Source organism: Malaclemys terrapin, chromosome 12 (assembly GCF_027887155.1).
Source record: "Malaclemys terrapin pileata isolate rMalTer1 chromosome 12, rMalTer1.hap1, whole genome shotgun sequence".
Classification (NCBI taxonomy): domain Eukaryota; kingdom Metazoa; phylum Chordata; order Testudines; family Emydidae; genus Malaclemys; species Malaclemys terrapin.
In genome coordinates, this window is record NC_071516.1 from 32,528,515 (window position 1) to 32,556,485 (window position 27,971).

The window sequence follows — 27,971 nt, forward strand, 5'->3', positions numbered from 1 at the left end:
TTACATTTAAGCAGTTAAGTCATTCTTGGCAGCTATAAGCCTAGCTTGTTAGTAACTTCTTTAAACCTTTATCTTGTCCTTTTTCCCTTCAGCTAGAAACATGCAGGCCTCATTATTACCGCTTGATACCGCTGTGAGCAGGGGGTTGCACACAGATAACTGGTTACTTACATATTCCAATTGCACCTGGCTTTTGAGGTCGATTAGAGTTTAAACAAGGAAGGAGTTTGGTTCATTTAGGCCTAGTGCAGGAAGGCTTCATTGAAACTTGTGATTTTCCACCCTCCCGAGTTACCTAGGGTGATGGTGATGCCTAGTGACGTCAACAACTCCCTCCTTTGAGAATACTCAACAAGCTTTTGGCTGAGTTTTCTCATATTCTGTGGACAAGATATGATTAAGTGCTATGAAGCTGGGGTTATCAATGAGAGGGTATGTCGGGATTTTTGGGGAACGGGGGGCACAAAGCTTACGGAGGAGCAATTTAAAACAAGCAATCAGGAGGAGGGTGACCAGGCACAGTACCACACCTGTGAAGAGGAGACGCACAAGGCCAGCCCCCAGTTCTCCTAGGTCGGGCAACCAACTTCAAAGGGAATTGAAAACCGTGGGTTCCCTTTCCTGGGCCTTCCACTGCTCAAAAGCCTGTGCGGCTGACGTGATGTGCTTGTTAATGTCCTGTGAGTTTTCTGGGACATAAGTACAACATTCACTCCCAATAAGGGCACACGCCCCGCCCTGGGAGGCTAAAACATAATCTAAAGCCTGTCTATTTTATAGGGACAGCAACCGGAGCTAGAAAAGCTCTGAGTTAAGGCTCTTTTTTATGGCTAAGGTCTTATTGGCATACTTGGTGAGAAACACAGAGAGCCTGCGATAAAATTGGGTTAGCTGTCCCACCCATAGGATGGGAGGAGGATCATACCCAACCTGTCTCCTTCTGTAATGGGCTCTGGGGTGGCATACAAAGATCTACGCTGTCTGGGGCGGCCAGGGGGCAGTTTAGGGAGGACACGAAGGGGAGGGGCAAGATATCCTAGATAGCAGCTCCCATACCACCGATGCGGTAGCCACTTATAGGCAGAAATTCCGCAAATGTAAAAGGAGTGGCTATTTCCTACCAAGCCATTATAACTGCTACTCCACCTATTTGTTTCTTTGTCATCAAACGTTGCAAACCGGGCGGTAGAGTTGGATTTGCCATTAACATAGACAGGGACAGAAGCATCACTGTCAGGGGATAAATAATACTGACAGGTGCTATTCCCAGCGGACCAGGTGTGATTGCTGGACTTGACCTGTTGATAACACACCAACCCGGGGGCCACTGACTGCAGCCTAATAGGGGAAGGGATCTGCATTGAGTTGGCCCGTGGCTCCCAGGGGTCGTCCCTCAATGCATACTGGGATTCAATGGTACAGTTTTGCGACAAGGGGGTACCCGAGGTATTTCTTCCCCTACTGAACCATCTCCAACAGATATCTGACCAATTTTGGGGAACCGCCCTCCAGGGTAACCCTGCTGCGTGGTGCGGGACTTGGGAGCATACCCAGCAGTTAGAGAGGTTGAACTCTTGGGCAAAGCAAACCTTCAAGGACTCATATGTGTTTGTTTCCAAGTTAGTAGGGATCCCTTTCCATCCCGCATGTGGTCGGGGGGAAATGGGAGGTAATGAGAGGAGTGTCCCTATAGCAAAGAGTACCACTGTGGCAGACCCTGGACCTGTTTCCATGCTGGGCAGGTGACCCTAGAGCCTAACAATTACAATTCCCCAAATACCCACAAAATAACAATTACCAATAGTAGGCAGATTAAAAACAAAAAGGACCAGGCCACCAGGTTAGGCCGGCCCTGTGAGAGTAAACACAACCAACGCTTAGAGTTTTCACGGGGAGTGCGCTGCGACTGTCCAAAGAGACCACAGGGCATTCCCAGCAGATCTTATTGTTTTTTTGAATAACAGTTTAAGTCCCAGGTCGTTGCTGGTAGTCCTTTTCCGAAGGCTGGACGGTCCACCGTTCAGGAGCGGGCACTGCCTTCAGCGGGAGTGATGAATCCAGTTCTTGTGTCCCTCGACCTTTGCTGCTGTGTGGGAGACCAGCAGGACGGTGTGGGGTCCCTTCCACTTCTCTTGGAGAGGCTCGTCCTTCTAGGTCCAAACGAGTACGGAGTCACCTGGCTGCAAGGAGTGGATCGGAGCATCCAGCGGGAGAGGCTGCAAATCTTTGGTATACCTGTGGAGAGAACAAAGAACAGCAGACAGAGAGCACATGTACTGAGATAAGAAACCACAGCCTACCTCCCACTCCCCTGCCAGAACCGGTGTACCGTTCATAGGCCATGCCCTTCCAAACATAATCTCGAAGGGACTGAGCCCTAACCTGCCCTTTGGGAGAGCGCGAATGAGGAGCAAAACAAGGGGTAGAGCATCAGGCCACTTAAGGGAAGCCTCTTGACAGACCTTTGAGAGGTGCTGCTTAAGTGTCTGATTTGTACGTTCCACTACTCCACTGGCCTGCGGTCGCCATGGCGTGTGGAGCTTCCAGGGGATTTGCAGGGCATCCGATATCTTCTGAACAACTTGAGATGTGAAGTGTGTTCCGTTGTCAGATTCCATCCACTGGGGGAGTCCGAAGAGGGGAATGATCTCCTTGAGAAATTTAAGAGCCACCGTTTTGGCATTGTTGTTACGACATCGGAAGGCTTCAGGCCATCCGCTGAATCGATCCACTAAGACGAGAAGGTATCTGAATCCTTGGGTCCGGGGGAACTCAGTAAAATCTATTTGCCAAACTAGTCCTGGGCCTGGGGTAGGCTCCAGAGTGGCTGGTGGCACTGACACTCCTGGTCGAGGGTTGTTCTTTTGGCTGACTAGACATTCAGCCTGTACCTGGGAGGCCAGGGGTCTAAGTCCAGAGGTTAGAAAATATTTATTCATAAGCTGGGTAAGAGCCTCCCTGCCAGCGTATAGTTCTTTGTTTCTTCATCAGGGTCAGTTCTTAATATCTTTTGTAGTCAGGAATTCCTGGACTTCGTGGTTTCAATGAAGCAAGTGTTCCTTTTTCTCTTTTCCTAAAACAGTGTGGTTCAGCATCATACAGGGGAGAGGTTACTAGCACATCACCCTGTCTTCAAATAGGCTTATCATCAGTCGGAGAGTCCTCCCGAGGTGGAGGGGTCTTTTTACAGTGAGAAGCATGGGTTCAGGTGGGCAGTCCTTGGTACTTCACAGCGGTGTTGGAAAGGGCCTTTCCAGTGTGGAGCCAAAGCAGTTTTTCGTTGATGGACTTTACGTAGACTCAGTCTCCTTGTTTCAATGAATGGCAGGGCTGCTAGGGTCATTGGTTAGCACTTCTTTTATGTGTGAGAAAAGAAACCTAACACATTTCATTAATGCCTGGCAGTGTTTTGCAGATCTCATAGTTGCTTGGGCACATACAGGCCCCCCTTTTCTTGGTTGTCAGCCAAGTCTTAGCTGTGAACAATGCCCTTGGATGGGGCCAGCATCTTATCTTTGGACTGAGCTTGCTAGCTATATTTTTTTCCTCAGTTAACTCATTCTGTTCTTTTTCCTGCTCTCCTTCTTGGCTTCTTTTAACTTACAAAGGAAACTTCCACTCTTCACTCATACACCTTTTCCCAACAATGAACACATACACATTGCCATTATACACCCTTCCAGCAAAATAACTTCTATACAGAGCTTTGGAGCAACAAACCAGGACGAGCACACTCACTTTTGAGGAGTCCAACAAAGTTCAGGAGGCTTTCAGTGGCTTTAAGCAAGGGATTAGACCCACAGCAGCAATCAACAAGTCATCCACATATTGCAGGAGGAGGACCCTGTCCTCATTGTCCCACTCCTCCAAGTCTCTGGCCAAAGCCTGGCCGAACAGAGTGGGGGAATTTTTAAATCCCTGGGCCAGCACTGTCCAGCAAAGCTGATTTTTAACCCTTCTGTGGTCCTCCCACTCGAAGGAGAAAATCTCCTGAGATTGGGTGTCGACCGGAATCGTGAAGAAGGCATCCTTCAAATCTAGGACAGAAAAATGGGTGTACTGCCCCCCTATAGAGGCCAACAGTGTATACGGATTTGGAACAAGGGGGTGCAGAGTCTTAACCCGCTCATTAACTGCCCTCAGGTCCTGAACCAGCCAGTATGTGCCACTGGGCTTTCGCATGGGCAGAATGGGGGTGTTCCAAGCTGACTGGCATTCTCGAAGTACCCCGCACTTTAGGAACTGGTCTATAATTTCCTGCAGTCCCTCTCTGGCTTCCCTCTTGATCGGATACTGTTTGATTCGCACTGGGCTTTTTCCTGGGAGAAGCTGAATACGAACAGGGGTCTGACGGGTTGCCTTCCCTGGGATCCCTGATGCCCATACCAGAGGAAAAACCTGCTTTTCCCACTGGCTCCATTCTGGGGCTTGCATGGCTGAGGGCTCAGTTGCAAGAGTAATTATCCAGGCATTCTCTGGGGGTAAGGTGAGGGTTATTTCATCTTGAGTGAAATGCAGGGTGGCACCTAAGCGACAAAGCAGGTCCCGTCCTAGTAGAAGTGTTGGACAATCGGGGAGGTAAACCAGTTTGTGAGACAGAGTTCTGTTTCCCAAAGCACATTCCGCTGGGGCATATACTGGGCATTTGATTCCTTTCCCTGTGGCACCCACCACAGTGAGGGATTCTGACACAGGCAGCTGCAGGGGTTGCAGCTGCGGTTCGTGCAGCTCCAGAATCTATTAAAAAGTTTATGTCCAAGTCTCCCACCCTCATGTTTACTCGGGGTTCCGGGGGCAGGATAGTCAGTCTCCCCTGACACCCCTATTCTTGGTCCTCCGCTGCCATCATAGGGGTACCTTCCCTTTCGGGGCACTCATTTTTCCAGTGTTCCTCCTTTCGGCATCTGGCACACTGGTTGCGACCCAGACGCCTTTCCTGTGAGCCAGGGCACCCACGTCCATGTCCTCTCATTCCCCGGCCCCTTCCACCTTCCTGGAATTTTCCCCTGCCACCCGCCTGTACTGCTGCAACCATCATTTTCGCTTGCCTTTTTTCCTTTTCTTTAGACACAACCTGATTACGCTCCACCTCAGACAGCAGGGTCTGCATAAGGACATTACAATCATCCCATTCAGGCTTACAGCTAGCCAGGCACCCTTCAAAGACCGAGATAAACTTGCTTGGGTTCGTAGAGAATTCCCCTGCCTGTGCCTTAAAGGCTGCTAGGTCCACCGGGTTAAAAGGCACATGAGTGTAAACCTGCATAGTAGTGGCCTGATTCCTATCTGAGCCATGTCTGGACACCATGGTTTCAGTGATCAACGGATAAAATTCCACCGAGGGGGCAATCTCTAGGACCTGAGACACCTTATCTTTATATGGTGGGGGTGTGATAGCCGAAGGGGACACCGGACCTGCCATTACAGCTGTGGGGGGGTTCTGGGGACTAACAGTAGCTACTACTGAACCTGTCGGAGTCAAATTACACCTTTGCAAAATATCTGACCTATCTCTTAGCAACATAAACAACTGTACATACATCTGTTCATTCCATTTACCCGTACGCTGACAAAACAGAAGTAATTGAAGGATCGTGTTAGAATTAAGTGATCCTTCCGGGGCCACCTTTCCTGGTCCTCTAGCTGATATTGAGGCCAGTCTATTGTACAGAACCTTTTCAGTTTACTTTTAGTTATTGGATTTGCGCCAAACACTTTCCAATTCACCAGAATGCATTCCAAGGGTGTACACCTTGCCCTGCCTGCCATACTCTGTCCCTGCCCCATATTAGGGAGACACTGGGTGTCCCCAGGTCAAAACAGGTAGACACTGGACGTCCCCAGGTCAAGACAGATAAAGTCCCCACTGGACTGTTCCTACCTTATCCACGGGACCGGTTCCCCACTGTCGCCCGCAGCTGCTTCTCCACTACTCGAGCGCGTTGCACCGTTGTGCCCTCCGGGGTCAACCAAACCACGTCTCCGCCGAGGCCCCCGATGAAGTCACCGGTGAGCGCTCTGGGCGTCGGTTGTCGTTGTAATCCGTCGGCCGCCAGGAGGGATCCAGGCAAGGCTAAATTTCAGCCTCGAGCCCCACGTTGGGCGCCAAAACAGTTGCCGGCACACAGTGCCCGAGGACAGCAACAGCGGGTTCGTTGCCCGGTGTGCTTCACGCCAATAAACACACCAGGGGTGGAGGAGCAATCAAAGTTTATTTGAGATCTCAAAGCGGTGCAAGGAGACTGGCACGTCTCAAATCAAGGACACTAACAGAAACAGTTTTTCTTCTTTTATACATTTTGCAGTTAAGCCTCATCCCTCTCCTTCCCCCTCTAGCCCTCCCTTTCTCCCCCCCATTCCTCCCTCTACCCCTCCCGTCCCTGGTAATAGTTACTAAGCAAATAACGATTACATTTAAGCAGTTAAGTCATTCTTGGCAGCTATAAGCCTAGCTTGTTAGTAACTTCTTTAAACCATTATCTTGTCCTTTTTCCCTTCCCGTCACACCCCCACATCCTCATGCACCTGTAGCCTTCTGCCTCCCCATTCACCCCACATACCCCCCACGCCGCCTCCTCTCTCCTTCACTGCCCCCTCTTATCCCCACCCTGCTCTTGTCCTTGACCTTTTTCCCTCCCCATCCTCTCTCCTCCATGCCCCCTCCCAGCTTTTTCCCTCCAACCCACCCTCCTCCCTTCCCGGCTGGGTGTGTCTGTGTTGGCAAGTGTGTGCATACATGGGTTGTATGTGTGTAAGAGACTATGTCTTTGTGTAGGGGTGTGTGTGTATTGCTGCATGTGTATATACCTGTGTGAATACAATTTGTAGCCTAACTCTTTGACTTTAATTCCTTTTCGTGGCTTGCACACACAAAAATTGATGACATAAAATGTGTATTCATTTCATAACAAGTTTTTAAAAGAGAAGGTAACTCTAAGAGAAATGTATTGTTTCTTAAAAAGTGGCTGTTGTTGTTGACTAGTAATTGCAGAAGAGCCGATATATCAGACATTTCTCCCCACCTTTGTCTAGCTACATTATAAACTCTTCCTTGCAGACTCTCTTTTTATGTGTATGTCCAGCACCTATCACCCTGTATCCCTGATCTTAATTGGGGTCTCTAGGCATTAAACAACAATTGTATTTGGGTTATTGCTGGTTATGTACTCTATGTATCATCTGACTTTTAAAAACTAACTTTATATTTGTGGATAATCTAAGCACTATACCCAGATTTACAGACACTCTTTCCCAACCTATGTCTTATATATATATAACATTAACTTTAATAAAATTTTAAAATAAATAATATGGAAGTATGTGTGTCAGTGCATGCTAGATGTGTACACATGAATACATGCATGTAGCTGCATGTAGGTGTGGGAGTCAGTTTCTACAGATTTATTTATATAGGGATATAGACAGGTGTGCATTTCTGTGGCTGTGCTCTATGGATTTGTATTTGGACTTCAGGAGTGGGCCTTTAATAGAAAAAATCATGAAAACGTTTGTGAAATTTCGTTTTTTTTTAATTACCCTTTTTGACTATTTCGCTGCCAGCTCTAGCATCCTGTAACAAATAAAACCTGAAATTAGCATAATACATCTGTCAAAACAATAAATATGCCTGTTTGGGCCTTGCCGTGAAAATGAGCATGAGAACAAGGGTGAGGGAGAACAAGCAATGGATTGGAGGGGGATGGAGTGAGCGGGGGCCAGGCCTCCGGAAGGGGCGGGGCAGTGGGCAGGGCAAGGGTGTTCGGTTTTCTGGAATTAGAAAGTTGTCAACCCTACAGTTGGCCAGGGCTCTTGGGCCCCTAGGATAATCCGTCCCTGCGTGCCCTCCCAGCTGATGTGGTACTAGGGATGTGAACTGAGAGCAAGGGGACTGTCTCCTCCTGTAGGCTCAGTGCTTTCACCTGCTGGTATGTGTGCAGTGAAGAGAAGGATCAGGAGAAAGCAGTGTGATTCAAAGGCAGTGATGAAGAGCTGGGTCTTCTAGGGGGGTGACAAGTGGGGAGACTTGGCCAAGGGGAGGTAGCAAGGGGGAAGAGTAGAACAATACTTTGGAGTAGATGGGGGTGACTGAGACAAAAATAGACAGTAGGGCATAGGAGCTGAAAGGATCAGACTTGGGGGGAAATGGGTAGAAGGGTCTATAACCATTAGAGTACAGTTCCCTCAACACCTAGAATAGAATCAGGATTCCTGAGTTTCAACATCTCTCTGCTGTCAGCAAATGGCTGTGAAACCCACTGGCAAAGTGAATGCTTTCTCTCTCTTTAGTGGCTGATGCACAGAGGATGACAACCTACTACTGCTATCAGTTATTCTGTTAGACCAAGAGGCAGAGGTCTGTGCTGTGGATCTAATGGTTCTACTCCGGTGCTGAACCATGTGGGATTTAATATAGTTTCATTTGAGGGAATCTCTGCTTTCAGTGTGCTTTTTTAGAAACCTAGGAAATTACTTATGAAAATATATTAAAAGAAAGTTAAGGTGGCAAAGTTAAGCACTTAAAAGTTAAGAAATGCCAGAACTAACATTGCCTGTACAACCTAAATTCAGCCCCCTTGTACATATGTATTTTGATACAGTCTTTAATCACATGATCACATACTATTTTTTCCACAGGACCCCACCTCACTCAGTATCCCACACAATTTTATATTATTCCTCTCCATACACTGTCACTGACCACTGCGATAGATAAAAGTGTTGTGATGTAGCAGTTAGTTGCAGCAAGTTATCAGATCTTCCACCGCGATTGGAGGACAGGTGCAACTGCAGCTAGCAGGGCCGGCTCCAGGCACCAGTCCACCAAGCTTGTGCTTGGGATGGCACCTGGAGGGGGACAGCGCGGTGCTCCGGCTCTGGCCGCCGGGGAGAGCGGAGCCCCGGCCGGGCTCTCCCCCCTCCTCCTGGGGCTCCGGCTGCCAGCGGAGCCGCGGCGGGCTCGCCGCCCTCCCCCCGGCGCTCCGGCTGGGTGGGGAGAGCGGCCTGCGGCCGGGCTTGGAGCCCTCCCCTGCCGCACTGGGGGAGGATGGGGGGTGGCGGGAGGCTTTTTTGCCTTGGGCGGCAAAAAAGCCAGAGCCGGCCCTGGTAGCTAGAGGGAGCTGGTCTGAGCAGATGATCCAAAGGGCCTGTCTTGGCTCTAAAATAGAGGAATGTTTGAATGAGTTGTAAAACCTACTACAGAGTTTCAGGGCCATTAGAATATCTGCAACCGCCCTCTGTAGCAGCTGATAATCCACTAGGTATGTCAGGAAACAGGAATAGAAGAGTGCTTCCCTCCATTCTATGATTCTGACACTCTGCTGCACGCTGTCAGTACCCTCCTGAACTCCACTTCTGCCCTGGCATTCACACAGTGCATGCAGCCTCCCTGCTCTGTGTGCTGCACTGTTGCCCTGGAAAGTTCTAGCAGGCTGTTGGCATTCACCACCGTGCATCACAAGGCTCAGTCGGAGCCGCCAAAGGGGATGTCGTAGAGGGAATGAACACGATAAGGATGAGCAGGCACTAACAGCTGGAAAGTCTGGAAAAGGTGACATAGTTAAGTGTATGTTAGGCTAAATAGCTTGTGTTTGCCAAGCCCAGACTAATGTTGTCTTTTATTGTAATCAAGAGAAGGCCTAAGTTTATCTGGCACTCCTGTAGGAGCTGGATTTTATAATGTACTATGAGAATGAATGTATGATTTGATTTCATCTTGTCAGGCACCCTTTTTGAACAGCAGAAAGGAATGTCAGACCAGAACAATCCTTATGACTAATTATGGTCATCTTTTTGTTTTAGAATAAGTTATAAAGCTACTATGGTTTCCTATATGTATTACAAATTAGGAAGTAAGAGACAGGATTCTCTAATGTATCTATGTTAAGAAGCTTAGAGGAATGTTGAGAGCCTGAAGCCCCAATGTGAATTGTTTTAGTTATAAGATTTAGCAAGGCTTGATTTACAATGTATTCTGCTGAATATACAATACTGCTGTCTGTATACCTTTGAAGGTTTCTGTAAGAGATTGTTTGTGTGAATGCATGCATTAGGAAAAGATAAGGTGTGAAAGCCATCACAAATGTCCAGATGATCAAGAAGAAGTGAGAGACTTGGAAAGACCAGGAGACAATCAGAAAACATCCATTGTATCCAATGTTAAACATGTTAGCAGCACTGACGACCTCAGAGGTGAGGCAGCCACCCCCGAAGGCGAGACAACAAATAGAAAATAACGATGGGAATCAGGACAATAACCATCAAATAATAACACCACTTAAGGACTAATGATTACAGGATGACATTGCAAAATGCATGGACTCAAATGAGAATTTACAACTGTAAAGCTGGGTTGTTTTGCCATGGAACTCTGGGTTCAGTCCTGCAAAGCCTCGGAGCATCAGATCGCGACCGACAGAGCCCAGCTCCTCTCTCGTGCTCAATCTAACTGGCCATTAGATTGACTCGAGCTACAACAGATTGGTATCTATGAACATCACTGGCAGGACTATGTGTGTCTAAAAAGCATATGCTAACTGTGGTATTCTCAATAAATGCTGTGTATTTACCTTCCTCTATAAAAATCCTGTGTGTTTTAACACTCCTGTGCACCTAACCCACTGCTCTGCACTTAGGGTTGCCAACTTTCTACTGGAACAAAACCGAACACCCTTGCCCTGCCCCGCCCACTGCTCACTCTATTCCCTCCTCCCTTTGTCACTCACTCTCCCCACCCTCACTCACTCGCTCATTTTCACCAGGCTGGCTCAATGGGCTGGGGTGCAGGAGAGGGCTCTGGGCTGGGAGGTGGAACCGAGTTGTTCAGAGTATGGGAGAGCCCTCCAGGCTGAGGCAGGCGGTTGGGGTGTGGGAGGAGGTGCGGGCTCTGGGCTGCGGGTTCCGGGGTGGAGCCAGAAATGAGGTGATCAGGGTGCAGGAGGGGGCTCTGGGCTGAGGCAGGGGGTTGGTGTGTGTGTGAAGGCTCTGGCTGGGGGTGCAGACTCTGGGGTGGGGCTGAGGGGTTTGGGGTACAGGAGGATGTTCCAGGCTGGGACCAAGGGGTTCAGAGGGCAGGAGGGGGATCAGGGGTGGGGTAGGGGCATGGGGGGGACTCAGGGGTGCAGGCTCCAGGCAGCGCTTACCTCAAGCAGCTCCTGGAAGCAGCAGCATGTCCCACCCAGCTCCTACACCGAGGCACAGCCAGGCAGCTCTGCACACTGCCCCATCCACAGGTGCTGCCCCCACAGTTCCCATTGGCCACAGTTCCCAGCCAATGGGAGCTGCAAGGTTGGCAGTTGGGGCAGCATGTGGAGCCCCCTGGCTAACCCTACACATAGAAGCCAGAGGGGGGACATGTCACTGCTTCGTGGGAGCTACACGGCACCAGCAACTGGACAGTCAGTGGCCCAGTCAGCAGTGCTGACCAGGGTCCCTTTTCCAGCAGGTATTCTGGTTGAAAACTGGACACCTGGTCACACTATCTGCACAGGACGGTGCTCTCCTCTCGCAGGGCTGCACAGCTGGAAGGGGGCACAGCCGGCAGGTGGAGTTCTGGGGCGCCAGGCTCTGCGCTCCGAGACACCAGGGCTGCAGGTCGTTCCGCCAGGCGCGGCTCGCCGGGTGTGACACGGCGGGGGGCCCAGGCCCGGCGGAAATGCCGGGAGGGGATGTTCGCTACGAAGCCCGAGCGGGCGGTACAGGGCAGAGGCAGCAGCAAGGCGCGCTACGAACAGCCGTGCCAGCGCCCCGCCCCGAGCGCTGCTGCAGGGCAGCGGGTTCCCTGAGACCGAGGAGGAGTCGGAGGCAGTATAGACCCGCCTACTCTGCAGCAGGGCAGAGGCGGTGCGCGCGACAGGTCGCCACCAATGTTCCGCCCCTTCCCCTCTCTGCTAGGCCCCGTCCATCTCCTGAAGCCCCGCCCCCTCCCTCGCGGCGGCGCCTCAGCCGCGGCGGCCATTTTGTGGCGCTGCTCGGTCGGTGGCGCTGGGCTCGCGCGGGGAGCGGGGCCCGGGCGGCGATTAGCTCCTTTCTAACCCTTTTTCCGTACAGATTCCTCGGTAAGAAACCGGCAGCGTCCGGACCGGGCCTGGCCCCGGCCCTCAGCGGCCCCTTCTCCGCGCGGCCGGGCCCTGTCTTGGGGGGCTGGGCCAGGCCCGGAGCGTGTCCTCCCAGCTGCACAAAGGGGGGAGGGGCAGGGACTGGTCTAAGGAGGCCCCGGGACCTGGGCGGCTGCTGCCCGGGCCCCAGCGTGCCCGTGTCTCCGCCCGCGTTCGCAGGGCTCCGTTGTCGCCCGGGGCCGTAGATGCGGGCGCCGCTCACGGCCCGGCTGCGGCCTAAAGCGCCCCGCTGCGCCCGCTCCCCGGGGGCAGAGCCTGGCCCCTGCGCGGCTCGTGCGAGTTGCGCGGCCTCTGCGCGGAGTAGGCGGCGCGCTCGGGTGGGCGTGGAGAGCCCGTGGTCGCGGAGCCGTGTTTTCTTCTCGCAGACAGCCCGGCGGCTTCCGCCCCTTTGTGCTCTGCGCTGTTGAATGTGAGTCCCGGCGCGGGGCTTTGGCTCCAGGGGCCTCGGAGCGGAGGCTGGGAAACAGGAGTGAGCTGGCTACTGACTCGCCTTTAACGTGCCAGCGTCTCGGGGCGCCTTACAGACATGAGTGATGGCTCCCTCGGTGCGTGCAACCAGTGTTCTGCTGCGACAGTGACAACAAATTAACGTCAAGCTTGTATGCCTTTGGGAGGGGGCAGAAATAAAAGCAATGGCACTATTAGGTTGTGATGGTGATGTTTGTATCCTCATAGGCCCGCTGGATACAAGGTGTAAGCACAACACTTGGTGAGCTGACTACAGCATTTGTGGCAATCAAATTCTCCTTTGTGGTTCACATTGTTTCACCAGTTGGTGTGTGTCAGAGGATCCTGGTATGCCTTCGCTCTAATTCCTTCTGGATTGACTAGACCCACTGCTCAATAATAGGAAATAAAACTAATCATTACAGCCTCTCTTAGAGAGACAGTTGGGTTATCTATCCACTGTTGATACTGGACAGGAACAATTGTTGGCATCTTTCAGTGAGAGGGCCTGGAGGTTGCCTCTTTGCTCTTTTCCAAAGTGAATATGCGGCCATGATGAAAAAGGACGCTGTGCCTGGAAAGCAAGTAGGGAGGAGGAGTTGGCAAAAGTGAAGTTTAAATAGGATAAAATGCCCTTATCACTAACATAAGGAATGAAACTGTATGACAGATGTTATGTAAACTGGTGTTACTTTAATCATAACTGCAGATTGGTGATATATTCAGTACTGTAGCTTTTTCTTAGGTGCTGTATACTATAGGAAAATGTGCTTCAAAATGGGTCCTAAGAAGAATGCATCTAGATTCTGTGTTAATACAGGAGGTTGAACTAGATAATCTCAATGGTCCCTTCTGATGTCGGAATCTGTGAAACATGAGTCTCTGAATTTTCCTCTTTCTTGGGGGGATAAAATATCTTGGTTCTTGCTGTATTATCTTGTGTCCTTAGACTTGTGTATCCCTTTCCCAACTCTCATTGCTGGGGTTAGGCAAGTAGATCAGTGCATCTTTTTCCACCTTTAGAGAACCTCATTGCTTATTTTCACCTGTGACCTAAATTGGGTCTCATCCTAGTCTCTAGTGGATATTTGTCTACAGTGCAAAACCAATGGGGAATGTGGCAGAATTGAATTTTTTTTCAAGAAAGGCATAAATATAGAATTATGAGGGTGATTCAGATCACAATTGTCAGTTCTGTATGAAAAAGCAGTACCTGCTTCTTACTTCATTTGGTTGTGTATGTAGGTAACACCCTTGTGAGCACCAAATTCACATGAAAGAATGTCTCTGTGACAGTGTAATGTGGTCTTTTAAATGTTCTGATTCAAGATCTAGAAAATAACAGATTTGTCTAAACAAATCATGATGTTGGCTAATGGTAAATGAATTATGCTGGATGGGTACAATGGAAAGTTCAAACATGGTAGACTATTTGAAGAACGCTATTGGGTTTTGCATACTATAATGTGTTTTTTTGTAGGATAATGTATCTTTAGCACAGTATTACTTTAGCCTATTTTTATTAGTTTTAGGTTTCTAGATAAGTATACACAACTGGAATGGTTTTTGGTATGTATAGTGGAAACGTTCTGAATTATCTGGAATTTCTTGGTAAAATGTTGCTTCTGCATGAAAGATCTATTCCAAATCCATACTTAAATAGATAAACATTTGTGTGAAAGCTGTCCTTCAGGTTATGTTGCATCTTTTTGTATTGGAAATTACTTTTTGAAACTGGCTACTCTTTGGAGCAAATAGCAGATTCCTAATTTGGGGTTGTCTGGTCTTGAGTCCTCTTTTTTAAATAAAAAAGCATGGCTCTGTTTTGGAGATGAGTATATTTGTCATTTTAATCAAAAGTCTAACTTGCGGGACTTCAGTTTACATATTTTTCTCACTTGTAATTTTGCTGTTCGTGTCCTGTTTACTGAAAGGTTTTTGAATGTGACTGTTTATTTTAATCTTTTGATAGTGAATTCTTTTAGATTATATGCAGTACATTTAACTCCAGTTTGTGGATGCATGTCAATACTAAATGTTTACAGCAGATGCCCCAGGTGGTCCAACTTCATGAGAAAAGGGCAACTATTCATACTTTTTCTGATGACATGTTTCTCAATTTTTTTCTTAATATATTTTTCTATAGGTACCTTCCAGAGAGCCAAGAGTATAGTGTGAGGTGGTCTATTAGGTAGTGGAATAGTTAATAAGTGATTTTTTTTCAGGTGTAGACACAAGCATTTCCAGTAAAACCATATAGCTTTTTTGCTCACTCTTGTGATCCCTCGAATAGAAATTTAATAATCTTGAGTACAAAGAATGACTGGGATCTGACTCTTGTATTGCATGTTAGATTAGGGCTGTAGACTGCAAACAAAAAGGCATGGGTTCCCGTAGTACAGTATGTGAAAGCGCGCGTTTTCCAAAGATGAGACTTTGACATGTGTCTTAGCTCAGAAGTTTTTGCTGGTTCTTGGAAGGATGTTGATATATGTAGTTAATTATTTCTCATCAGCAGCATAAGGTACTGTTTTGCTTAGGTGGGGATAGGAACGTGCAGAATTAAAAAGCAATTGACTTAATAGTGTTAGTAACAAATGGCTTGGGTAAGGTTTTATTATTCAGTATTAGGATTTGATTCTGCATTGTGAGTTTTGGGGGTCAAAGGTGTGACCCTTGTCTTCTAAAGATACATTGACTAATTCGGGTGTCTGGAAAGGGGAAAAAAAAACAACCAACCAACCATTGGAGATGTTAAATACTGTGTAATGAGTGTCTTCTGGCTTTTAATTTGTATGTATTCTTATGAGTTAAAATTTGGTAACAAAGTATAATTAAGCAAGTGCAATTATCAAAATGTAAGAGATTAACAAGTGTTTAAATTTTTTGCACTTAGTCTTTTGGTTGCTATATGATGCAGTGCTTTGTGGTGGTCTCAGACCTGAACTTTCTTAATATACAGTTCATTGTGGACTGTTACTGCTGTTGTGTTGCCTGAATTGATTTTTGCCTCCATTTATTCTTTATTGCAGTCTAAAAGTTGGTTTTAATTGGTTGCCCACAGGATTGGCTTGGCTTCTGCTACTTATTAAGAAAAAAACATCAGTCTCTGCAGGTAAGAGATTTTTGACATGAAGATTTCTTTTTATGCTTATTGACTACATGTTAAGAAATATTCTTAACAATTATGTGGAATATATGAATTGGTATCAAAATATTTTGGTCAGTAAAAATTGCGCGCGCACACACACAGTTTGGCTTTTTAGCTCTGATTCCCATTGGTAATCATTTTTATGGCAATGTTGTCCTTGTAAATGACTTTTCTGCCAAATTCTGAAGTAGTGCTATTTTATCAGCATATGGTAATTTTTAATACTCTCTCCAACAATTCTGTTTGTAAATGTAGGTATTTGCTGCAGGCAATAGTTCTGCATGTTCCTAAAAGCTATAGATATCAATGAGTAAAATATATAGTATTTGGGTTCTTATAACTAGGATTTGCAGTATTTAGAGAGCTCGGATATATTTATTTCTGAGAAGGTATTTAGGCTTTCTTAATTTAACAGGTGAATGCTAGTCTTTGCAAAAAAGTCTGCCACCTGCTCAGTTTTAGCTATTATTAGTCCCGTAACACATCTCGGGCTAGATACCTTCAATCCTTCCTTCAGCATCAATGCTATTCTGTCTTCTAGACTCTGTCCAAGGATTGCCAAACATGTGCATGTGTTGGTGATGGTATTGTAGATTAACACTCAGCAGGGACTAGGTTGAGCCTTCCAAACTTGTGTTTATATCTGTGAACTATATGTAAATTCAGAGGTTAGTCCAGTACCTTCTCTGTTCAACACTTTTTACATATGGCCTTAAATTACTTATTATCTTCTATCTACGTACCCAGTTTCTGTTAATCTTCCTGAAAATTACACATTGTGAGTGTATAACATTGACAAATATTGTCTTCTTATGTGTTGCACACTTACGATAATAGCAATTATTTTTGAAACTGGAAATACAAGTAATTGTCTATCAAGATAAACATAAGCTTTTAATTGAAATGATTTCTTAATTTGAATTTAAATTAGATTTTTGCATGTGGATAGTTATTCACTTTCCATTTTTAGTCATAAATTGCTAAAGTGGATTTTATACTTTTTTAATTTAGTAGAATTTCAGATTTTACATAGATGCTTCATACTTTAAATGCCCATCTGTACTGCAAAAGTCAAGATGAGGGGCTGTCAGCTTACAGTGAGAACAACATAATCCTGAACACAATTGATAAGCCCACACTATATTTGCAACCATCACCTTCCAGTATTGAACTGGAAAGTAGAAATGCTTTAACCAGGCCGTGCTGCTCTATCACGTTTTGTAGCTTGAATCAATGGGATTTATGTATCTAAATCACTTAGGTGCTTTTGAAAATCCCACTCTTAAGAGTGTAAGTATAGGCTCCTATTTTTTGTGAATTTGGGCATGAGAGTCGTTTTAGGAGTTCATAATTTTGTTAGTGAATTTCTAAAATGTTTATATTAACGTTGAAGCCATTTTGTTTTGAAATGACAGATGTTATGCAACTAATAAGCTTTTATAAAAAAATACAGTTTTAACCCCTGATGTTGCAAGCACTTATAGACATGCTTTACTTCAAGCACGAGTAGTCTCATTGAGTCAAAGCATCTAGCCATTTAAGTAAAGTTAGATCACTTGTTAAGTGTCTGTATGATCAGGACCTTAATTTTCAATATTTTAATTTTGTACCTGTAGCAGTTTTATAAAATTCGAATAAGATATCCTACCAGGAGTGATTTTAAAAAAAATTCTACTGCATTTGTGATTGTTAATTTTAAATTACAGAAAGAGTTTATTCTCTGTAATACATAAGTTTCACAGCTGCCTAAGGGGTTGGAATACCTGAATCCCATTAAAATTAATGGGAACTGGGAATCTGAATCCCAGTCCCACTAAATAGGTGACTTTGAAAATATCAAGCTAAAGTAAAACTTGTTAAATTAACAGATTATTAGGCAATTAGACAAATTCTGGCCTGTGGGCCAGATTCAGGATACTAAATGTAATTGTCTGGCATCCATAAAACATTGGGTCTTCAGAATGGAAACCGTAATTAAAAAAAAAAAAAAAGCTCCAGGCTTATAGTTGCAGTGATAAGCTTCCAAATGTGATACAGCACTGTCTTAACTTGAAATGACAGTTCTAAGAGGTCTGAACTCCTCAGTCATCTCAATGACATGCTATCTCTGAAACCTACCAATGATTACTTAAGGACCAGATTATAAACTAGGTATGCAAAAGTGGAGCATTTGAAACAAATTTTTAATTTTCTGATTCAGTTATTGCATTTGAACATGCAACTAGAGTAACTGCATGCACACATGAGAAAATAGAGACCCCTGCAAATGTGATATATATTTTTTAATGATCTGATGTCAATTGTAGTTCTATGAATTACAGGTAGTTATAGCCATAATGATGTGGCCCCTGGTATAATAAAAATGCTGTCTCCCAACAGAATGAGTTTGACACTCTTGTGCTCTTTTTTAAATATCTGGTGAGAAATTTAGCTTGGATTCTAAATACATCCTTAAATCTCCTACTGTTTTGGAGAAATTAAAATATATATTGCACCAAAAATATGTAATTACTAACCACTTAAAGTTGTATAAGTAGAAAACCCATCCAAACCACCTCTTTTTGTAAACATCTTTATTTGTCAACAGTTAATGCTCTTATCTGTTATTGTGACACTCCTGGTGTATGCTTGAGGAAGTCATTATGAAAAAGTCAATGTTTCATTTGACAAAAGATAAAATAAGTAGTGGAAAAACGTGTGATTTTTTGAGGGTATATGGGTAAAAATAATTCAAATATCTAAGTTTAATCTCTTTACGTAGCAGATAATGCTGAGGACTTATGTCTCTTAATAATTAACATTTAGAAGTTCCTGAATACCTTAGTTGGCTCTATTACATGATTTTCAAAACTAATCAGTGCTGTAACGTGGACACTCTTGGACCCTAGCTTTTTAAAAATAGTTTCCTGTTAAATATTTGTAATTTTATCACGTATTTAAGTATCAGGTCCCTCTAATATGAACATTATCCTGTGACGTGACACACAAATTCCCTGTTTTAGAACAGTTCAGTAATGCTGCTTTCCTTAAATTTGTAAGGATTTTTATTATAAATCACTAGTTTTGGAGTTTTGTAGCCTTATTTAAGGATTGGTCAAATTTATGTTTCCTTAAAATTATGTAAATAACACTTCTCTTTTTAAAACAGAACAAAAATGTTTTAAATGCTAACATACTATTGTAGAAATCATAGCAGTTTTTGAGTAATACAGGGTTTGACAAATGGTTTACTTCTATGATGTAAACACTTCTGCTGTTCAGAAGAAAATTACACTATTACATTTGAAAAATGGTTGAGAAAACAAATTTAATTTTCAGATTTTTTACTATAAACTTAAAAACATATATTGTAAGACTTCTAGAAAGTATTGAAATGAGACCAGAATGGCCAAACTAAACACATTCCAAAACTTTTTAAAATATATTTTACCAAAAGACTGGAAAGAGACTTACTTTTAAAAAATACTCGAAAGATGGTGAATATACCTTCCTTTACAATTACACTTCGTATTTCTGTGGAAGAAAGTGTTCTCTTATTGGTAAAATACCAATATGTTTTCATGCATTCCACTTTATTTAGATCACATTTTCTGTTGCCTTAGCAGATTCAGTCCCTTCAATCTAGGAAATTCTGGTAGCAAAATGTAACCAAAGCAGCAGCACAGCAGATAGTGTACCAGTATAGTAGCTTGGGCACTGTTTGTTGCAGGTAATTGATATCTCTGCTGTTGCCTTTAAGGAGACAGGAAGCAGAGTGAGTGGGCAGCCACACTTCTAATGCCTACTAGGAATGGGCCAAAGCCTACATAATGTTAAAACCCATTGTTGATGGTGATTAGGGGAGGAAAAGGGCAGACTGCAAAATGCTTCAAAGGGTAGAAATGTTCCTTCTCCAGTTAGAGTGAAACACAGACTGCTAGAGAGCATAAAGTTAGATGCCTTTGATCTGTTGGCCATAATGCACGGGACTGCTCATTTCCCCACAAATGGTGGTAGCCGCCTGTTTTGCCTGAATATTTAGTTCAACCAGGTGTCAGTGTGGATAATCTTTGAATTTTCTGTAACAGTGCACAGCAGGAATTGGAGAATAAGGTCTTCATCAAAACTGCTGGGGGAACTTAGGGAAGCAAATGTAACTGAATTTGAATTTTACTTGTACACTGAGAAATAATGCTTTTAGTGTGGCAGAAAGTGCTTTGGGATCGTATGATCACAATTGGTCAGGACATCCAACTTTGGTGTGACATCTTTGGTAGCACATTGCCTCCTAATGATGCAGTAGCCCATCTGGTTTGTAATTAATTCCCTTATGAATATCTAACATCACTTACTGTGGCATATAGGAGTTTTCAGAGGTCTTCATTCAAGTATTGAGCAGGTTTTCATTGCTTAATGAGGGAGCTAATGGGATTCTAGGGGAGGAGAGGATCAGGTGAAGGATGATGCTGGTAACTACCCAGGACAAGAAACTGACTTCTGAATCAGAATTGGACTAGGCTTCGCAAATCTAAAGCACTGAAACCTTATCCTTCTGCTAAGTGTGTGTTTAGGTTAGGAAAGAACTTGAGGAAAACTAAGGTGTTTGAGATTAGCTAATTCTGACCTAAACTTTTTCCTGGTGTATACACAGGTTAACTCCTTTTATCTAGAGTTAGCAGGCTGAGGTCAAACCTAAACTTCCTCCGTGGTTGACCTCAACTAGTTAAATTGAGGTTAGCATATTTTACTTATGGCCTTGGTCTGGAGATTTAAGGTAAAAATGTAAGCATGTCCTAGCTAATATGCTAACTATCATTCTAAGTCTAGTTTAGACAAGACACTCTGCCTTTTACACTTGCAAAACTGGGTAAAGACAAGGGAACCTAGCTATAATGCATGTTAACATCACACCTTTATATCCTAGGGCCTTTTGTCTATAGTAGCAAAATAGTCGGGGTTAACTAATAAACATTAGCCAACTCCAGCCTAACCTTGATCTCTCTTCCTAATCAAGTTAAAAACCATAGCACAGGGTTACATTTCACTGTGTAGCCTGTACCACCCTCAGTGCGGTGGGAAGGGTGACCACTTCTAAGGAGTGATGACAGTTCAGACTGTCCCTCACTATTAGTATGGTTCACAGCCTGCGCTGTGGCCCCATCCTTCTCCAGCTGGTATATGAGTTATGGCTCACAGTGAGAGGTAGAACTCTGTTTTTCTTTGCCACTGCCACAGACCTTTAGCTCTAAGGTCCAGAATAGATTAGGAAAATGTTTTTAAAACATTCATACTGTTTTTAAATACCATTTATCTTGTGTAAGTTAGGAGATGAACTTAGAGTTGATCTCAACCAGCCAATGCATATTTAAAGGTCTTAATTCCTGTCTACACTAGATGCTTAGGCACCATTTTAAAATGCTGGTATTTCCCTAGTCTGGACGGGCCTAAAGGGAGAAGGAAGGATGGAAATGGCTATAGATTTAGGCCAAGTTTATTAACAAATGAGTTAGGCCTCTAAATCCAGAGTTAGGCACCTAATTAAATGGCCTAATTTTTAAAAAGTGGCGAGTTCGCAGTATTCCTATTGAAGTCATTGGAAACTATTGAAAACTTAGAAAACGTAAAGCCATTGAGTTAGTGGGTCTAATTTAGGCACTCATTTTTGAGACTCTTGGCCCTAAGGTTTACATAATTACAGTCACTGGGATACGATATAGCTGTGCTCATGCCCTGGTTCTGATCCACAGATCATTAGGCCTTGCTCAGGCTTTGCCTTTAGGCAGCAAGTGAAAGTTGGGAAAATATTATTTAGAAGTAGTTTTAAATATTGGAGTTTGCAATTCTGGGGCATGTTCCATTAATAAAGTGTATCTGGAAGCATATTTTTCATACTGGGGTAATGCTCAAAGGTCCTGTTAGTATTGGGACCTTATTTTGGTAGGTACTGCATTAACACAGAGGAAGATAGTCCTTGTCCCAAAGAACTTAACTTCCCCCTCCCCTCTTGTTTTTGGGTTAGGGGGCGGTAAATATGTTGTAAAGAAACACAGTAAAAAGAAATTGAAGACTGATTAAAAATTTGACCAAGCTAAATTTAAGGCTATGATTAATTCCAACTAATTTCCTTTCCCCCCTCTGTTTGTGAAGATTTTGTATTTAAGATCTGTGCAAAAGAGAAGGTCTTAATCTTTATTTAAAGTATTGCACTTTTTCTGTTCAGTCAGAGCACGAGTCTTTTAAGTATACAAAAGTGTCTTATTGTTTCAGTAGTCTTCCAAGATTCAAGGTGTGCGGTATGTTTTTTGCATGTGACTACTGAAGTTCAATTGTTTAGCTGAAACATTAATTTTTTGTACATTCCACTAAATATTGAACCATCTGAAGTAATAGTTCTGATTTAACCTCACTCTTGGTTTTTGTATTGACACTTGTTTGGGTCTCAGGCTGAGTTTTCTTTAAAATCTTGATTTAACAGATTATTTTGGATTTTTTGGTGCAAACCTTGAGTTAATCTTGTGTTGTAAATGTTTAATATTTTATTTGAATAAAAGTCTAGAACTTAATATGCTTTAATTTTCAAGATGTCTTTAGGAGTGTGTAATCAATGTAGTAGATGGTGTCTGTAGGTAAATACGTGGTATCATAAACAGTAGTCTGACATAGCCGTTGCCTTTTCTCATCTGCAGGTGTGTGTTGTTTCAGCGCAGCATGGCTGTGGTCATCCGCTTGCAAGGTCTCCCGATTGTGGCGGGGACCATGGACATTCGCCACTTCTTCTCTGGATTGACCATTCCTGATGGGGGCGTGCATATTGTAGGGGGTGAACTGGGTGAGGCTTTCATCGTTTTTGCCACTGATGAAGATGCAAGGCTTGGTATGATGCGCACAGGTGGTACCATTAAAGGGTCAAAAGTAACGCTGTTGCTGAGCAGTAAAACTGAAATGCAAAACATGATAGAACTTAGTCGTAGGCGTTTTGAAACTGCCAATTTAGACATGCCACCAGCAAACGCTAGCAGGTCTGGACCACCGCCTAGTTCTGGAATGAGTGGTAGGGTAAACTTACCTACTACAGTACCTAATTTTAACAATCCTTCTCCTAGTGTAGTAACTGCAGCTACTTCTGTGCATGAAAGCAACAAAAACATACCCACGTTCTCAACTGCCAGTATGGGAACTGCACCTCCAAATCTTGGAGCTACCTTTGGTAGCCCAACATTTAGCTCAACTATACCTAGCACAGCATCCCCTATGAACACAGTACCACCCCCACCAATTCCTCCTATCCCATCTATGCCATCTTTGCCACCAATGCCTTCTATTCCCCCCATACCTGTCCCGCCTCCTGTACCTACGCTGCCCCCTGTTCCCCCTGTACCACCAATACCCCCTGTTCCTCCTGTACCACCAATGACACCTATGCCTCCTATGTCAGGAATGCCTCCTATGAATCCTCCACCTATAGCACCTTTACCTACTGGAATGAATGGGTCTGGAACAGCAATGAGTATGAACAGTGGCTTGAATCCATTGTTTATGGGTCCTATGAATCCTGTAAATCCTATTCAGATGAATTCTCAAAGTGGTGTGAAACCCCATTCTATCAACCCAGATGACTTGTATGTCAGTGTTCATGGAATGCCCTTTTCTGCAACAGAATCTGATGTGAAAGACTTTTTCCATGGACTCCGTGTGGATGCAGTACATATGCTGAAGGATCACTTAGGCCGAAATAATGGAAATGGACTAGTTAAGTTTTTCTCTCCTCAAGATACTTTTGAAGCACTGAAGAGAAACAGAATGCTGATGATTCAGCGCTATGTTGAAGTTAGTCCTGCAACAGAGAGACAGTGGGTGTCTGCTGGAGGCCATATAACTTTCAAGCAAACCATGGGTCCTACTGGACAAACCCATCCTCCGCAGACGCTTTCTAGGTCCAAATCTCCTAGTGGACAGAAAAGGTCACGGTCAAGATCTCCTCATGAGCAGGGTTTCTGTGTTTATTTGAAAGGTCTTCCCTTTGAATCAGAGAACAAACATGTGATAGATTTCTTTAAAAAGTTAGATATTGTTGAAGACAGTATTTATATAGCTTATGGACCCAATGGGAAAGCAATTGGTGAAGGCTTTGTTGAGTTCAGGAATGAAGCTGACTACAAGGCAGCTTTGTGTCATCATAAACAGTACATAGGGAACCGTTTTATTCAAGTTCATCCCATAACCAAAAAGGGTATGTTAGAAAAGATAGACATGATTCGGAAAAGATTGCAGAATTTCAGCTATGATCAGAGAGAGGTCATGATGAATACTGAGGGAGAAACAGGCCCGCCAAAGTTGTGTGCACATATATCAAATATTCCATACAATATTACAAAAATGGAAATCCTTCAGTTTCTAGAGGGACTGTCAGTGGAAGAAAACTCTGTACAAATTCTTGTTGATAACAACGGGCAAGGTTTAGGACAAGCACTGGTTCAGTTCAAAACAGAAGATGATGCTCGTAAGTCAGAGCGCCTCCACCGTAAAAAGCTGAATGGAAGAGATGTTATTTTACGTGTAATCACCCTAGAAGAAATGAGAGAAATTGAGAGAAATCCACCATCCCAAGGGAAAAAATTGCTGAAAATGCCAATGCAAGGGAATGCGGCAATGCCAGGAGTGCAAAATGCTGGTGGGGATGAGCATTCCTTTATGGGTGGTAACTCAAAAGATGCAAATAATGGCCCTCCATTTAATTTTCCCAGTAATTTTAGTGGGTCTAACACATTTGGTCCCCCTCTTCCACCGCCAGGAATGGGTGGCTTTGGTGATTCTAGACCAGGAATGCCTTCAGTTGGAAATAGTGGTTTACCTGGTGCTGGTATTGATGTCCCAGGTTTTGGGAGTGGTCCTAGTAATCTGAGTGGACCATCAGGTTTTGGAGGGGGACCTCAAAACTTTGGGAATGGGCCTGGTAATTTAGGTGGGCCTCCTAGCTTTGGTAGTGGCCCTCCTGGTATTGCAGGTGGTCTTGGACATTTAAGTGGACCTCCAGGGTTTGGACCTGGACCAGGAAACTTGCATATTAGCGGACCCCCTGGTTTTGGAACAGGTTCTGGAAAGCCAGGCCCAACTGTCATTAAAGTGCAAAACATGCCTTTTACGGTATCAGTGGATGAAATTTTGGATTTCTTTTATGGTTACCAAGTGATCCCAGGTTCCGTGTGTTTAAAATACAATGAAAAGGGTATGCCCACAGGAGAAGCAATGGTTGCATTTGAGTCTCGTGATGAAGCAATGGCAGCTGTTGTTGATCTAAATGACAGACCTATAGGTTCGAGAAAAGTCAAACTTGTTTTAGGGTAGCCGTTCATATAAAATGTTTGTAGAATAGATATTCATAGTGCTGTGATTAATTCATCCAGATTGTTTTTATAGTATTTCCAGGGTAGAACCTGTGGATTGTTTAAATTGCAAACAAATTTGTTTTGAGAAGGCAGAGCACTGGTTTAACCATTTACAGAAGAATCACTGCAAGGATAAGTGTGCAGTGAATTTCCCAGTACGGCTGTGTGGAGAAGAAAGACAGATTCTTATTCACCAATAGAAAAAGTTTGCTCAAGCTAAATTGGCCACATAATGCTTATCAAGGAATCTAGATTGGTTTTATGTAGTTTTGGATTAGGGAAGTAGTTATGTATTAAGATGAAGTCAGTGAGTGTGTGCTATTGCAAGCCACTGTAAAACAAGATAGCTATTCCGAGATTTGGTTAAAAGCTGGCTGAATTTGCTTTGTTACAGGTCAAAGCTTTGTTTAAAGTCCTGAATTTACTTTGCAACTGAATGAATTCTCAGTGTACACAGATTAACTGTTTTGTGTATGTACCTTTATTGTTTTTCAAAGGTTCTTGCTGTATGTGAACAGTCAATTATGCACATTGCTGATGTGTCTACCAAACTAATTCCTATGCATATGAGCAGAACTGTTCTGTAAAATTCAAGCTGTTCTTTGTGGAATAACCTTTAGTTATTTTTATTGTTGCATTTAAAACTGTGCAGAATAAGACTTTTGCCACATAAGTGTAGGTATAACCTCAAATATATTGAGTTGACTGTTTACTTAAAATTGAATTATAAAGTTGATGCCATACAAGCAACAACTAGAAAACACTCATCATTGTTTAAGTAGCTTGATTTGTTAGGATTACATAAATCAGTTGGGATAGGATCGTCAGCACTAGTTTGGATATTTAATGTAGTTCTCACAACTTTGGAACTACTCACATGGAATGTCACATTTAAGAGAACCAAAGGGATTAATATAACTAGAATATTGGAGTCCAGTTAGTTTTAAGAATAGTGTAAAACATATTAAAGACATTTTTGAAATTACCAGTGACTCTGAATATTGCTGTGAGACACTTCAGAGACTAAATTTTATGTTCCCCAAAAAACTTGAATCTACTTTCATTGAGTTATTGCGTATTTTTTCAATAAAGTTATGTTTAATTCCAATTCTGTAAAGAATTACCATTTTCTTTACTGTGTAGTAAAGCCTTTAATGGCGAATAGAGAATCAGAAAGCAATTTTACAAAAGAGTGAAAAGTAGAACTCGCAGTTTGTCTACAATTATAAAAAATTCAGACTCTTCTCTTGGTCTGAAAATCCCACTATTCCCTGCAAATCATTGTACTTAAACACAGCAGTCTATAAACTATTCTGTTTGTTGGGTGAAGAAAAATGGTGCCTTTTAGTGTTGCATATCATGGAACACTGAAGTATGTAGCCTGGCATAATTTAGAGGTGCAAGTGGCAACAGTTTTATTCATGTGGTGTATAGGAGAGATTTGAAAGCCTGTGCAACACTACATCTTGAGAGGATTTCACAGTACAGGAATTTTTGGAAGGATTGTATAAAGGTGTACTACAATAAAGAGGCGGTTGCATTACACAGATGCTTTTGTAATTCATGAGTATCAATTTTTTTTGACAGATTACTAGGTGGTGCTCTGACTTTGGAAAAGTGATGTGATTGTATATACTGTTTAAAATTAAGCCTACTGTTAATAAAACTGTCTCTGAAAATTCATGTTATGCATTTTAACAGTCTTTGGGGATATTGTTTCAACAGCTGATTTTTTTTCCTCTTTGAAAGGCTGAAAGTTCTGTTACTGATGTCAGAAAGATGGGATATTTGAATAGGAGACAAAATAAGTCTATCAGTTTATTTTTTTAAATTTTGCTCTGTTCTTAAAACAGTACATTTTTATTAATTTCATATTATATTGCAGTTATTATTTGGGTGCTGTTTCTTCATATTTCATACTAGAATAAAAATATTGAAAAGGAAAACCTGCCTTCATTGTTCACAGAATTAATTGAATTAAGAATTTATTAGTATGTGGCTTGCAGAAACTGGTGGTAACTGTATTTCAAGCTTGAATGAATCACAACAAGGCATTTCTTGTTGTGAAATGTAATTAAACTACTGCTATCTGGAATTTGATTCCTTGTGTATCTAAGATTTAATACAGTGCTGTGCATCTTGCTCCTCTTGGTATTTGGGTGTGGGATTTTTGGTATACCTTTCAAAATACTCTAGATATTGCTTTCACTGTGAAACATGCTTGTACACATGTTCCTTCAGACTTTCTAACAAGTTGCAGGTTTGTGTTGGAAATCTTTCATTTTCTGATTATTTTTAATTTTCTGTATGGTCTAAAAGATTTGTAAAGCTGTTTCATAAGTTGTGCATTTGTAAATGCTTTAATTCTGTTTTCAAAAATTTATGTAAATGTGCTGTATTTGGAAGAGGAACTTTCTAATGAAGGGTTTGAGTTTTCTTTTCTGCATCTTGCCAAACAGCTGATACGCTCATTGTCCTTTAGTGTAATGGGTTAGTAAATATATCTCTGTAAAATATATACTTGTAAGTATTTCTGTGGATTTCTCCATAAATATTAAGAAATCCTATTTGTCTAGAGAGTTTTGAGGTATATTTTGTATAAACACTGTAGTTGTGCACTTTTACAATAGTTAAATATATTAATTTCTTAAAGCTAGTGTAAAGTATGCATTGTGCTAGAATTAGTTGAAAACATCAGTCATACGCCAAGTTGCCATAGCAACTTTTTCATGTTAGACAAACTGTCCTAAACTGTTAAAATCAAAGTAATGAAAATTTAGGATACCATTTATCCATAACTTAAACTTCATACAGAAAAAATTCTGAGCTTACAGGTGTCAGGTAGTAGCAACAGTAAGACGTTAATAGATGGTGGTGGCAGCCTAGCAGATGGTG

The 27,971-nt window shown here is 43.3% G+C and overlaps 2 protein-coding genes across 5 annotated transcripts in view; both read left to right on the plus strand.

Moving 5' to 3' along the window:
- The first annotated feature begins 11,962 nt into the window (after positions 1–11,962).
- Positions 11,963–27,971, plus strand: part of CPNE1 (copine 1) — an 89,581-nt gene continuing 73,572 nt past the window's right edge. For 2 of the 4 annotated variants that reach the window (XM_054045509.1, XM_054045505.1), the window contains exon 1: positions 11,963–12,053. The gene's annotated coding sequence lies outside the window, so the exon portion shown is untranslated. Of the gene's footprint in view, positions 12,054–15,624; positions 15,676–22,429; positions 22,520–27,971 lie in introns of those variants that run through there. The other 2 variants (XM_054045506.1, XM_054045508.1) reach the window with 2 other exon arrangements.
- RBM12 (RNA binding motif protein 12) lies at positions 12,014–27,606 on the plus strand. The gene is made up of 3 exons (XM_054045504.1): positions 12,014–12,053; positions 15,625–15,675; positions 22,377–27,606. Exon 3 carries the CDS (start codon positions 22,399–22,401, stop codon positions 25,033–25,035), a length of 2,637 nt encoding a protein of 878 aa, XP_053901479.1. The 5' UTR covers positions 12,014–12,053; positions 15,625–15,675; positions 22,377–22,398; the 3' UTR covers positions 25,036–27,606.

What these genes read in the sequence shown, in the direction of transcription:
- RBM12 (XM_054045504.1), top strand. Translation starts at nt 22,399, where the DNA reads ATGGCTGTGGTCATCCGCTTGCAAGGTCTCCCGATTGTGGCGGGGACC.